This window comes from Puma concolor, chromosome C1 (assembly GCF_028749965.1).
Source record: "Puma concolor isolate L17-30 chromosome C1, mPumCon1.1.hap2, whole genome shotgun sequence".
Taxonomy (NCBI): Eukaryota; Metazoa; Chordata; class Mammalia; order Carnivora; family Felidae; genus Puma; species Puma concolor.
In genome coordinates, this window is record NC_141674.1 from 162743206 (window position 1) to 162756078 (window position 12873).

General features: G+C 37.6%; 1 protein-coding gene and 1 long non-coding RNA gene across 6 annotated transcripts in view; one reads left to right on the forward strand and one right to left on the reverse strand.

The window, feature by feature from the left end:
* The window catches only part of MAP3K20 (mitogen-activated protein kinase kinase kinase 20), a 188067-nt gene that overhangs the window by 99844 nt on the left and 75350 nt on the right, over positions 1-12873 (forward strand). For all 4 annotated transcript variants that reach the window (XM_086718921.1, XM_086718922.1, XM_086718919.1 and 1 more), the window contains exons 4-5: positions 4828-4929; positions 9531-9596. In XM_086718921.1, coding sequence (XP_086575047.1) covers positions 4828-4929; positions 9531-9596 — 168 coding nt within the window. The remainder of the gene's footprint in view (positions 1-4827; positions 4930-9530; positions 9597-12873) is intronic.
* Positions 5591-12873, reverse strand: part of LOC147578532 (uncharacterized) — a 139813-nt gene continuing 132530 nt past the window's right edge. The window contains exons 13-15 of one of the 2 annotated variants that reach the window (XR_015255319.1): positions 10203-10350; positions 7521-7708; positions 5591-6880 (exon numbers count right to left, since the gene is read on the reverse strand). This is a non-coding gene — a long non-coding RNA (uncharacterized LOC147578532). Of the gene's footprint in view, positions 7709-10202; positions 10351-12873 lie in introns of both variants that reach the window. The other variant, XR_015255317.1, reaches the window with a different exon arrangement.

A 12873-nucleotide genomic window follows, 5' to 3' on the forward strand; every position in this document is an offset into this window, starting at 1 on the left:
TCAAAGAGGAAATCACAATGGACTTTAAAATATTTTGGACAGAGTAAATGAAAAATGCAACATAACAAAATCACAGGAGGCAGGTAAAGTAATACTTAGAGGGAAATTTATAGCTTTAAACACCTAAGTCAAAAAAAGCCCAAAATTGATCATCTAAACTTCAATCTTAAGAAACCACAAAAAAGAACCAAATAAACCCAAAATAAGCCAAAGAAAGGAAGTAATAAAGATGAGAGCAGAACATGATAAACTAGAAAACAGAAAAATAATAGAGTAGAATCAATGAAACTACAAATTTGGTCTTTGAAAAGATCAGTGAAACTGACAAACCAGTAGCTACATTGACCAAGAGAAAAGGGAGAATGTACATATTAGCAAAATCAGAAATGAAGGAGAGGATAGTACTATGGCCTCGACAGAAACTTGAAGTTGACCAACTTTATGTCAACAAATTTGGTAATTTAGATATAATAAATTCCTATAAAGATACAAGTTATGAAAATGGACTCAAGAGGAAACAGAAAATCTAAACAGACCTATAACAAAGAAATTAGAATTAGTAATTTAAAATGTTTCCATAAGGAAAAGCCCAAACCCAAATGATTTTAATGGTGTATTCTATCAAATGTTTATATAAAAAATAACACCAATCCTTCCCATACTGTTTCAGAAAATAGAGGAAGAAGGAACACTTACTAACTCATTCCGTAATGCCAGTATTATCCCAATACCAAAGCCAGACAAAAACACAATAAGAAAACTATAGATCAGTATCCCTCATGGACATAAATGCAAAAATTCGTAACTGCGTACAGAAGGTCCCCAACTTACAATGGTTCAAAGTTACAATTTTTTGACTTTACAGTGGTACAAAAGCAATATGCATTCAGCAGAAACAGTACTTCAGATTTTGAATTTTGATCTTTTCTTGAGCCAGTGGTATGTGGTACGGTACTCGGTTGTGATGCTGGGCAACAGTGGCAGTGAACCAGAGCTCAGATACACGATCACAAGGGTGAACAACCACTACACCTACAAGCATTCTTTGCCCATAGAACCATTCTGCATTTCACTTTCAGTACAGTATTCAATAAATTACATGAGATATTCAACTCTTTATTATAAAATAGGCTCTGTGTTATATAATTTTGGTCAGCTATAGGGTAATCTAAGTGTTCTGAGCATGTTTAAGGTGAGCTAGGCTAAGCATTGATGTTTGGTAGGTTAGGTGTACTAAATGCATTTTCAGCTTAACCATATTTTCAGTTTATGATGGGCTTATTGAGATGTAACCCCATTGTAAGTCAAGGAAGATCTGTATTAGCAAACTGAATCCAACCACCTATAAAAAGAATTATATACCATTATATACCAAATGGAATTTATCCCCAAAATGCACAGTTGGTTTAACATGTGAAATCAATTAATGTAATTAATGCACAGTTTAACATCTGAAATCAATTAATGTAAGGCAATTACGAAATTGAATGCTCTTTTCATAAGACTGGGGACAGGGTAGTGAGGTTCCACTCTTGCCACATCTATTCAGCATTATACTGGAGGTTCTAGCCAGTACAATTAGATAAGAAAAATAAAAGGAGTCTATACTGGAAAGGAAGAAGTAAAAGTATCTTATATGACATGATCCTGTGTGTAGAAAATCCCAAGGAATCCACAAAATCTACCAAAGCTCATAAGCAAGGTCACAAGGATCCAAGATTAATGTAAAAAAATCAGTTGTATTTCTATATATCAAGAATGAACAGTCTAAAAATGAAATTAAGAAACAATTTAATTCAGGGTGCCTGGCTGGCTCAGTTGGTTAGAGCATACAACTCTTGATCTTGGGGTTGTAAGTTTGACCCCTACGTTGGGTGTAGAGATTGCTTAAAAATAAAATCTTAAAAAGAAGAAATAATTTCATTCACAGTATCAAAAAGAATAAAATAGTTGAGGATAAATTTAGTAAAGAAGTATAAGATTTTTACCATGAAAAGTATAAAATATTGCTGAGAGAAACTATAGATCTAAATAATATGGAGAAGAAATATTACATGTTCATAGTTTGGAAGACTCATTATTCTCAAGATGGCAATTCTCCCCCAAATTGATTTATTATTAAAATTTTTTTTAATGTTTATTAATTTTTGAGAGAGGGAGCGTGAGCAGGGGAGGGGCAGAGAGAGAGGGAGACACAGAATCCAAAGCAGGCTCCAGGCTCTGAGCTGCCAGCGCAGAGCCTGGCTAGAACTCAAGAACTGTGAGATCATGAGCTGAACCCAAAGTTGGACACTTAACCAACTGAGCCACCCACGTGCCCCCCAAATTGATTTTATGAATTCAAAAATGATTCATATCTAAATCCCAGCACATTTTTTTAAATAAGACATTACAAGGTGATTCTAAAATTCACATAAGAAATGCAAAAGACCTAGAGTTTTAAAGAACTAAGGTTGAAGACTTAGACTATGTCATATCAATACTTACTATAAGTCTGGAGTAATCAGCAATATAGCACAAGAATAGGTGTAGTATCAGCACAAGGATAGGCATATAGCCAATGTAACAAAATTAAGAATTTAGGGGAAAAAAATCCTACATTGATTGTTAATTTATTTTCAACAAAGGTGCCAAGACAATGGGTAAAAGATAGTCTCTTCAGGACGCCTGGGTGGCTCAGTCGGTTAAGCGTCTGACTTCACCTCAGGTCATGATCTTGCGGTTTGTAAGTTCGAGCCCCACGTCGGACTCTGCTGACAGCTCAGAGCCTGGAGCCTGCTTTGGATTCTGTGTCTCCCTCTCTCTCTCTGCCCCTCCCTGCTCACGCTCTGTATCTCTCTCCTTCAAAAATAAACAAACATAAAAAAAAAAATTAAAAGTAGTCTTTTCAACAAATCGTGCCAGGACAGTTAGAAGTCCACATGCAAAAAAAATTATCTTAAATCCTCCCCTTAAACCACACACAAAAATGAACTCAAAATGGGTGATAGACCTAAGTGGAAGAGCTAAAACTGTAGAACTCTCACAAGAAAAACAGGAGAAAATCTATATACTTTTGGGTTGGGCAGAGTTCTGAGATATGACACCAAAAGCACAATCCATAAAAGAGAAAAATGATATATTTGACTTCATCAAAATTAAGAATTTTTGGTCTTTTTTTTTTTTTTAAATTTTTTTTTTTTTTTTTTTTTTCAACGTTTTTTTTTATTTATTTTTGGGACAGAGAGAAACAGAGCATGAATGGGGGAGGGGCAGAGAGAGAGGGAGACACAGCATCGGAAACAGGCTCCAGGCTCCGAGCCATCAGCCCAGAGCCTGACGCGGGGCTCGAACTCACAGACCGCGAGATCATGACCTGGCTGAAGTCGGACGCTTAACCGACCGTGCCACCCAGGCGCCCCAAGAATTTTTGGTCTTTGAAAGATGCTGTTAAGGGAATGAAAAGACAAGTTACAGACTCGGAGAAGATGTTTAAAATCATAAATCTGATAAAGGACTTGCTTCCGGAATAAACAAGGGACTCCTAAAATTCAATATTAATAAACCTAATTTTAAAGCGGGAAAACTATTCAAATAGACATTTTGCCTAAGAACATATACTAGGCACTTGAAAAGATGTTCAACTTTATTAGTCACTAGGAAGATGCAGTTAACAATATGAGATGCCCCTGGAATTATATACTAAAATGGCTATAATTAAAAACACAGACAATACCAAGTGTTGACAAGGATGTGGAGAAACTGAAACCCTCATAGAGTGCTAGTGGGAGTATAAAATGATACAGCCTCTTTGGAAAGCAGTTTGATAGTTTCTTAAAAAGTTGAACATAAACTTACTATATACCCCAGCAATTCCTCTCCTAGGAATCTACCCAAGAGAAATGAAAACATACTTCCTTACAAAGGCATGTACACAAATGTTGATAGGACACTATTCATAATAGCCAAAAATCAGGAATAGCCCAAATATCTATTAACTGGTGAATGAATAAAAATAATTGTGGTAGATCCACTCAATGGATTGTTATTATTCAACAATAAAAAGGAATAGAGTACAGCATGAATGAGCCTCAGAATCATGTTAAGAGAAAAAAGTCAGACACAAAAGGCCACATGTTGTATGGTTCCATTTACATGAAATGTGCAGAAAGGGTATATTTGTAGAGCAAGAAATCAGACCGTATGTAGGGCTGGGGCTGAGAGCGGAGCTTAACTGCAAAGGGGCACAAGGGAGCCCCTTGGAATGATGGAAAGGTTCTAACATTGGGTTGGGTGGTGGTTGCCCAGCTCTGTCAATTTACCGAAAATCACCCAATTGTACACATACAGTAGGCGAACTTCATGGTAGGTAATTTATATCTCAAAGCCATTTTTATATCTCAAAGGTTTTTGTGTGTGTGCTTAAATTTTGAGGGCTCTTCTAAATCCTGATGCAACAGGGATTGATTTGTTTACCTTGTCACACAGATGCTCTTATGAATTTAATCTTCCTCTCTCTCTCTCTCATAAGAATGACAGTTGTTAAAAGAAATACATACACGCCTGCCTTTGTTTCAGATCCATTCTTCCGACACCTCTTTGTGTTTCTCAGCTCCATCCAAGTGGCGTTTGATTTCGGCCTCAGTTGAAGTTCTAGTATTCGTTCTGTCAGTGGTCTTGTCTTTGACAAATTTCTTTTCAGGATGGTATTAACTTTAAGAAACCTCAGCATGGAACGGTCCTTATGTGCTTTTAATGTCCTTTGTTAAATCCTTTCATGGGTACACAGTCTTATTTCTGAAATGCACCTGGATTTTAATTATATGCTTGTCTTTCCTTTGAAACTAGAATATGCTTCTCTGGGATCACTCTATGATTACATTAATAGTAACAGAAGTGAAGAGATGGACATGGATCACATTATGACCTGGGCCACTGATGTAGCCAAAGGTAACAAAGCTTCCTGTGTTCTCACAGAATTGGTGGGGCACGTTTTCCCATCTTGATGTGGTGACTTAAGGCAGAAGATTTGTTCTTCTGTGTCTTTAGATGTTTCTTTTTCAGACTAAAAGTACCAGGAGTTCTGCAACTTTCTGTACAGATATTTTCATTGTATTTCATATTTTAATTCAAGTATAGTTATTTAACATACAGTGTTACATTCACTTCAGGTGTACAATATAGTGATTCAACAATTCTCTACATTACTCAGTGCTCATCAGGACATGTGCACTCCTTAATCCTCTTCACCTGTTTCACCCATCACCCCCACCCCCCCCCCAGCAGCCATCTTTTTGTTCTCTATAGTTAACAGGATTTTTGGTTTGTGTGTCTCTCTCTCCCTCCCTCACTCCCTCCCTCTCCCTCCCTCTCCCTCTCTCCCTACCCCGCCTCTTTTGTATAGATATTTTAAGTCCCTGCCTTTCCACTCCTGCATTCTTTTTCTCTCTTTACTTTATTTCTTTCCCTAAAACCAAGTCCTAACAAAATCCGTGGCTCCAGGGCAGCCATTTTTGCCACGTTTTGTGACATTGTAATTGACCAGCTTGCTTGATCAACACATTAAATGGAAAGATCATAATTCTGTTGTTCTGCAAGACTCCACTCAGACTTAGTATCCAGAAAACGTGATTTATTGTGGGATTAGTTCTACTCATTTTGTGTACATAATAATATGCTAAAAATAGTAACCACTTTCAAAAAAAAAGTTTTATTTGTCCTGCCATGTGAAAGCAATTCGGATTTTATTTTATATTTAATGTAAACTTGGAAGTCATCCTTGGAAATGAAATATTTTTAATACCCAAAACCCCTAAACAAGGTGCCCAGTTCTTTTTCCCTCATAAATTCCTGCATAGACTAATGCTTTCTAAAGCAATTTAAATTCCGTTTATTTTTATCTTTTCTTTTCCATTTTCCTAACTGAAGGTCTCTGAGTTTTATTTATAACTGTCAAAGTTGCTTTGGAAACAACTTAATCTAAATAATGAATGCTGATAGTTACGCTTGTATTCTAGCAACCCCTAGAAAGTAAGGGTGTCCAGATTTTACCCAGGCACTTCACTTCTTTGCATCTCGCTCGTCTAAGCTCTATAAGCATCTCTTTACAAAGCAAATAAAAGGATATTTAGCGCTCAGTAAGGAGAGCAACTCATACTTTGCTTTCACTGGGAAGTCACACAGTGACTTCCAAAAGTAATAGTCTTTCCTTTGGGGAATTATCTTGTCAGTTTTAAGTTTCATCAACACCTGCCAAATTCTTCAAATAGGGAAAGTGAAAAAAAAAAGTTTTTTTTTAATTTCATGCAAAATGCTGCTGCTGAACCATACTTCATTACCTTATAAGAATAACAAGCTCTGTGTTTAGGATGGTGTGCCTAAGGCTTTGGCTATGTTAATTAACTTAATTGTGTATTCATGCATCAGGCATTTCAAAATCAGCCTTAAATTTTGGCATTCTTAAAGACATTTTCCTGTAACATCATAGTCACTCCTGTATGTGTCACTAGTACACGGGAACCGCGTGTTTGTAAGCAGGGTGGTGTGCTATTTCGGAGAACCACCGGAAGCATTGTGGAAACACACTCACATAAATGTAAACGCATATACAGGCAGTCTCTGGCTTAAAGCACTTCACCTTACAGACATTTGCATTTAGGGTGCTCAGCCAATTACACCCATGTTATTACTTAATGGCACTTAGGATGGATAGACAGCAAACAAATCAACTGACATCAGTCACTCCGCTTCCTGCTGTGCACGTGCCACTTAAGCTTCCCTGGCCCTCAGCCTGTGAACCTCTTCCCTCCGGCCCTTTCCCTGCACAGTCCTTGTCTGAGGGGCAAGTCCCTTGGCTCCAGGTCAGCTCAGTCATCGCTGGGGTTTCTCAAGACGGCTGGCACTGGGTGTCAGAAGGACAAAGAAGAGAAAGAGCAGGGCTAATTAAGTAGTAGACTGGAACTCCAGGGACAGAGTAGGGATGGAGGGAATGAATAGACGGGGACTGCATGCCAGACTGCAGAGTAATGACATCACGTTTTCATGGCTGGCGAATTGCTCTAAAAGGCAAGTTCTAACATGTTTGGCCTCAGGTGAGAAGAATGAGGCAGAGAAGAAACTTGTTTATTTATAGTCCCAAGTAATGCTTAATATTTAAAACGGCCTATAAAAGGAAGAAGAAATCAGTGCTTTCAGAATGACTTCAGCTCTGTATGGTAAAGCTCTGCACAGAACTTGGAGAGTGAAAGGAACCTTGATTTTTATTGATTCCGTTTCAAATCCAGCCACGTAGCTTTCAGTTTGACCATGATCGAAAACATTGAAGCAACAAGATGTTGAGAAATCAAAGAATGAATAATTCTGTTCAAATAAGAGTTGATTCATGCATTTTGAAGTAGGCATTGCTTAACATTACTGCTGACAGAATACCTCCTCAAAGCCAAAAAGCAAAAAAAAAAAAAAAAAGCCTCTCTTCTCTCTGAGTGGGAAGGGAAATGGAGGGCGGACCAGCAAGTAGGTCTGAACTGCTGTAGGTCACTCACCAGTGTGTCAAGGGAACGATTAAAACAGGTGAACCTGGATCCAGTCTGGTACTGGTCCTCCCTGATTCCAAATCTCCCCCAGATGACACCAGTCACTTCTTTGGGAACCCAAATCTTAAAACTGATGATGGCGTTTTTCAGCCTTCTTCATTGTCTGTAATAAAAATAAGGCAGAAGTATGGATGGCTCTGTAAAAACAAATTAAAGAGAATTTTATATGATTGTGATTTCTGCTATGTTTATACACACTGAGTATCCTGTAAATGTATGTTATACATTATACACAAACAACTTATAATATTTTTTCTCAAAATATCTGCCATAAGGAAGAAAATGCCTATATTTAAAGCTTTTGTGTTGTGTTTTGAAATCATTACTTGTCAGCAGGTATAAAAACTATCTAGCCCTGCCTCTAATTGTAATTAAACAGATTCTACCTGAATTTGGTTCTTGAAGCAAGAAAGAGGTATGACATCCAGTCCTAAAAATGATTAAAAGTTATCCAAATGGTAGCTATTGAATTTTTAGTTTGTAATATGTAGAATGTCATGTTAGAAGAACACTCTCCTGTATTCTAGCTCTGTCTTGTGTGAGATTGCTTAAATTACTGAGACTTCTGTCACCCTGACTCTTTTCAGTAATATCTGTATAATGCAGGAGTTTAAATTTTTAAATTTTCTTTGTTCTTGCATGGCTCTTCAATATTTAACAATCAGAATGATAGAAAAATAATAGATTACTTTAAAAATTAGCCTTAATAAAATTGAAATTTTCTATATACTCAGAACCAAAGCCTACTTATTATGTGTAAATGGATAATTCATTAACAAAAGGAGCTTGTTTGATTGTGGTGGTGGGGAAACTGTTTCATCCATTACTTAGAAGACAATTTGTGAAGAAAAGGGAAAGGAAATACTATATTTCAATAGAAAATGTTATTCTTTATTCTAAGAAGGTAGATAGTACATAAATACAGAAAAAGAGTCACTACCAAGAGGATAACTGTGAAGTATATATCTTTTAAAGTCTGATTTAAAACAGTAATGTATAGGGGCGCCTGGGTGGCGCAGTCGGTTAAGCGTCCGACTTCAGCCAGGTCACGATCTCGCGGTCCGTGAGTTCGAGCCCCGCATCAGGCTCTGGGCTGATGGCTCCGAGCCTGGAGCCTGTTTCCGATTCTGTGTCTCCCTCTCTCTCTGCCCCTCCCCCGTTCATGCTCTGTCTCTCTCTGTCCCAAAAATAAATAAACGTTGAAAAAAAAATTAAAAAAAAATAAATAAAACAGTAATGTATAATTTTTTATTCAAAATAATAAAACTATACTTTTTATATATACATTCAGTTTACTGAAGTAACTTGATTTACATTCTAAATATGTTGGAGAGAATTTTGGAGTGCATTTAAATCTAGATTATCCTGAAGATTCATCCTTGTAAAAAGAATAAAATATTTTGCAACTCCTGTAAGTTTCTGTATCTGAGGATCATAAAATCTTTTATCAACCACAACTAATGAATCAAACCAGTTCTCCCCACCCATACCCCACCAGCACTCCCAGGGGCTTATTAGAGTGAGTACTGAGAAAATAAATCAAGCTGCAGAAATCCAGATGAAAACTGAAAACCTGGGTCAGAACTTTGGCTGATTTAGAAGGCAACTGGTAGTGGAATACCTTAGTCATTGGAACACTTCTTCCGGTTGTAACTGTGCTATTTTTGTGCAGACTCCAGAAAATTAAGGTTTCCTTATTAGGTATTGTAAGAAGCTGGCTTTACCCACAATCAAACTCCAGCTTCTAAGAGACTAAAGCACATAAACTTTCCTTAGCGTACAAATTTTCCTAACGTAGATATACCCTGTCTCTATCAATCATGTAAGAACAGAACACATGAATTTAGTTTCTGCTGTTGAATCCTCTGCAAAAATATGACATACTGATGTTTGAAAATAGCTAATACTGATGCAGTGTTGAAAAATGATATTAATGGGCCTTTCTTCTTGTATGAAAAGGAATGCACTATTTACATATGGAGGCTCCTGTCAAAGTGATTCACAGAGATCTCAAGTCAAGAAATGGTAATGTAGCCATATGTTTTTATTTACCTATTTTATTATGAAATCCATGCACCTTGCTGTAGAGATAGGCTCATGCTTTTCAGATCTTTTGTACCCTGATGTTTTAACCCGTCACTGATACCATGAAAATCTTTCCAGTGTTTGTAAATATCAAAATTCTTTATTTTATTTTAAGAAGCTGCATAGTATTCCATTGTATGAATAGCACAGAATGTGGACATTTGGGGTTGTTTACATTTTTTTCTATGATAGAAAATGTTGAGCTTGATACTTCTCAGCAAAAATTTTCAACACATCCTTAATTATTTCCCTAGAATAATTTTCTAAAAGAGATGTTGCTGGATCAAAGCATGTAGTCATACACTTCTAGTCTTCTATTTTTAGATGGTTCTCTGTACTAGCAGTTTTGAGTTTTGTTCTTGTTACTTCTGAATTATTTGGTGTAAACTTTTGATGTTCGTCATATTACCTGGAGTAGTGCCCAAAAATGATCAACACATTTCAGAGTTTGGAAAGCAAAGGCTTTCTTTTTCTTCTTTTCTTCTGTACTCTTCAAAGTTTATTTATGATCCTATATTTTATAATTTAGAAAGTGAGTAGGGGTACCTGGATGGTTCAGCCGGTTGAGCATCAGACTCTTGATTTCAGCTGAGGTCATGATCCCAGGGTTGTGGGATGGAGCCCCATGTCGGGCTTTACATTCAATAAGGAGCTGCTTGAGATTCTCTCTCCCTCTGCCGCTCCCCGACTCTCTCTGAAAAATAAAAAAATAAATATATAAAAAGAGAAAGTGAGCATTTAAAAATGACTGGCAGGATTAGACATTATTACCTTTAAGTAACAGAATGCTTCTTCTGTTACGTCACTTGGAAGCTAATGGATAAAGGCAGGGAGTGGGATTATTTAGCTGGCCCACACCAGCTGAAGTAAACATTAGAGCTTGTTACTAAAAAGAAAAAATCTTGCTGTCAATCCATTTGCATGCTTTAATTATTTACATGCTTTCCAAATGATTCTTCTAAGTAGGGAGAACTATTTAATTTTTTAAAATCTTTAAATCACTGTAGTTAAAATGGGTATATGCTACAAGGGCGATCCTTGCAATGGGTAGTTGGAGGAAGAGACAGACGCAGGGGATGGGCCAGGTGCCCTTGTTGGGACTCCAGGACTGTGAGGGTTGTTGCGGTGGAGAAAGGGAAGTTCTTGGCAGCTGCCACTCATCAGTAGTCCGGGTTGTACCCCAGGCTTGACCCTGACTGTTCTTTCCTTTGTCTAGGTCATCTCTTATCCTCTTATCCTTTGGCTCCTCACAGACAAACTTCCTAGAGCTAAGCACTTTTGAGAGGAGTTGGCTAACAGGAAGTTGTTAGGAAATCATTTCAATCCAGTAGGACATATCAGAGTCTTACGCCCGTAGATTTTTAGTTCATGCTCAGAATTTCATGCTAACAAGTTATTTGACTTCTATTTTTTTTTTAAATCTGCTTTATCAGTATATCCTGAACATATCATGAGATGACAGTGATTAAATTTTGGATTTGAAACTAATAACGGAGACTGTCCTGATTTTCACCAGTCACAATTTTTGCAGTTACTTGATGGGAAAACAACATACACATTGCAACAATATTGACCTAAGTTTTAGCAATTTTTTTCTGAAACAGGGAATAACAAGACTCTTTTATCTTCTATGTTATACCTTTTTATAATTTTGTTTTTTTTTAATTAAGCACTTGCTAATCTTACGAGAAAAAAGTAATAGAGGTATTTTAAAGAGTAACTGAATGTGGCATTTAACTATATATATATATGTATGTATACATATATATATATGTGTATATGTGTGTGTATATATGTTTTTTAAACTTATAGCTTGTATATGATATCACATTTATCCTTAGGCTATCTCATGCAAAGAGTATTTTTCCCACTTATCAAGGTCATTAGTAACAGCTAGTAAGTATTGATCAGATACCATGTTGAGGGCTCTGTGTGGCTGACAAAAGAAATACCAGAACAGTTCTTCAAGGTCTGCCTTGGGCCTCCTTGCCTCTTATGCTCTTATTCACCCACTGCCATAAAAGTCCCATCTGTGTATTAATGCTCTTAACAGACCTCAGCCTCAGAATCACATGTCTGTCTGCTTTTTGGGAGTGGCCGCACAGATATTCGTATGACTCGAACATGTATTGTGTTCACGTTGATCTTTTCATCTCTCTACCCACTAAAAACTTATTCCCGCATTCCCTTTCTCTGTGAATGGCAGTACCAATTGCCTAACCTAGAAATGAGATAAAAAGGGACAGTTTGAGTGCAGAGCTCCTGTTGTAACCATTGTACTGTATTGCCTCTTTATTTGATTTCATCCTTGAGTCCTCCCTCCCCGCCCTGCGTCTCATCATTTAAGCCCAGCTGATTCTGCCTCCAAAATGTGCCTTGACTCGGTCCACGTCTCTCCTGTGGTATGCCGCGGCCTTTGTACAGGCATCCTACAACCGCTTGTGTGCACAGTGATCTCCTTGCCTCCAGTTCTGTTCTCTCATATGCTCTCCCCTCTGCACATTTGACCATTTCAGTTCTCTGGTTAAAATTGTTCAGTGGCCTTCCACGTCTCACAAAGACTCTTCCAGACCAGGCCCCTGCCTTCCAAAGCTGCGTGCCTTTCCCTCCGCTCCTGACCTTCTGCAAGGCTCTTTTTTCTAAGAATGTGCTTTCCCCCTGCGGCGCTCCTCTGTCTGCTTAATCCCAACTTGTTCTGCAGGTCTTCGTGTAAGCACCATTTCTTCCAAAAACTTCTCTCCGACTTCCTTAGACGTAGATACCCCTGCTCTTTGGTTCTGAGGCAGTCTCTGTGTATCTCTCATCATAGAATTTATCCCACTTAATTATATACATTTTAAATTAAACATTTTAACTCCAGCATGATTAACATATGGTATTATATTAGCTTCAGGTGTCATCCCACTTGATTATAGATCATGGTTTCAGGGTCTCTCCCATTAGAGGGTAAGCTCCACAGAAGCAGAGACAAGCCAGTCTTGCTCATCTTCCTCTTCCAGAACATAGTACGTGGCCTTGCCCATAGTAGGTGCTCGGCAAAAAGTAGGTGCCCATAGTAGGTGCTCACAGTTAAGTGAATGAATGTGTGAAAGAGTGAATGAATGAATTTTGTCCCTGCCTATAAGAAAATCACTCTTCAGTTGAGAGCAAAAACTATATACCATGAAGTGATAGTGCTGATGCCTTCCTCAATATCATGCTGGCAGTCTAGTGGCAG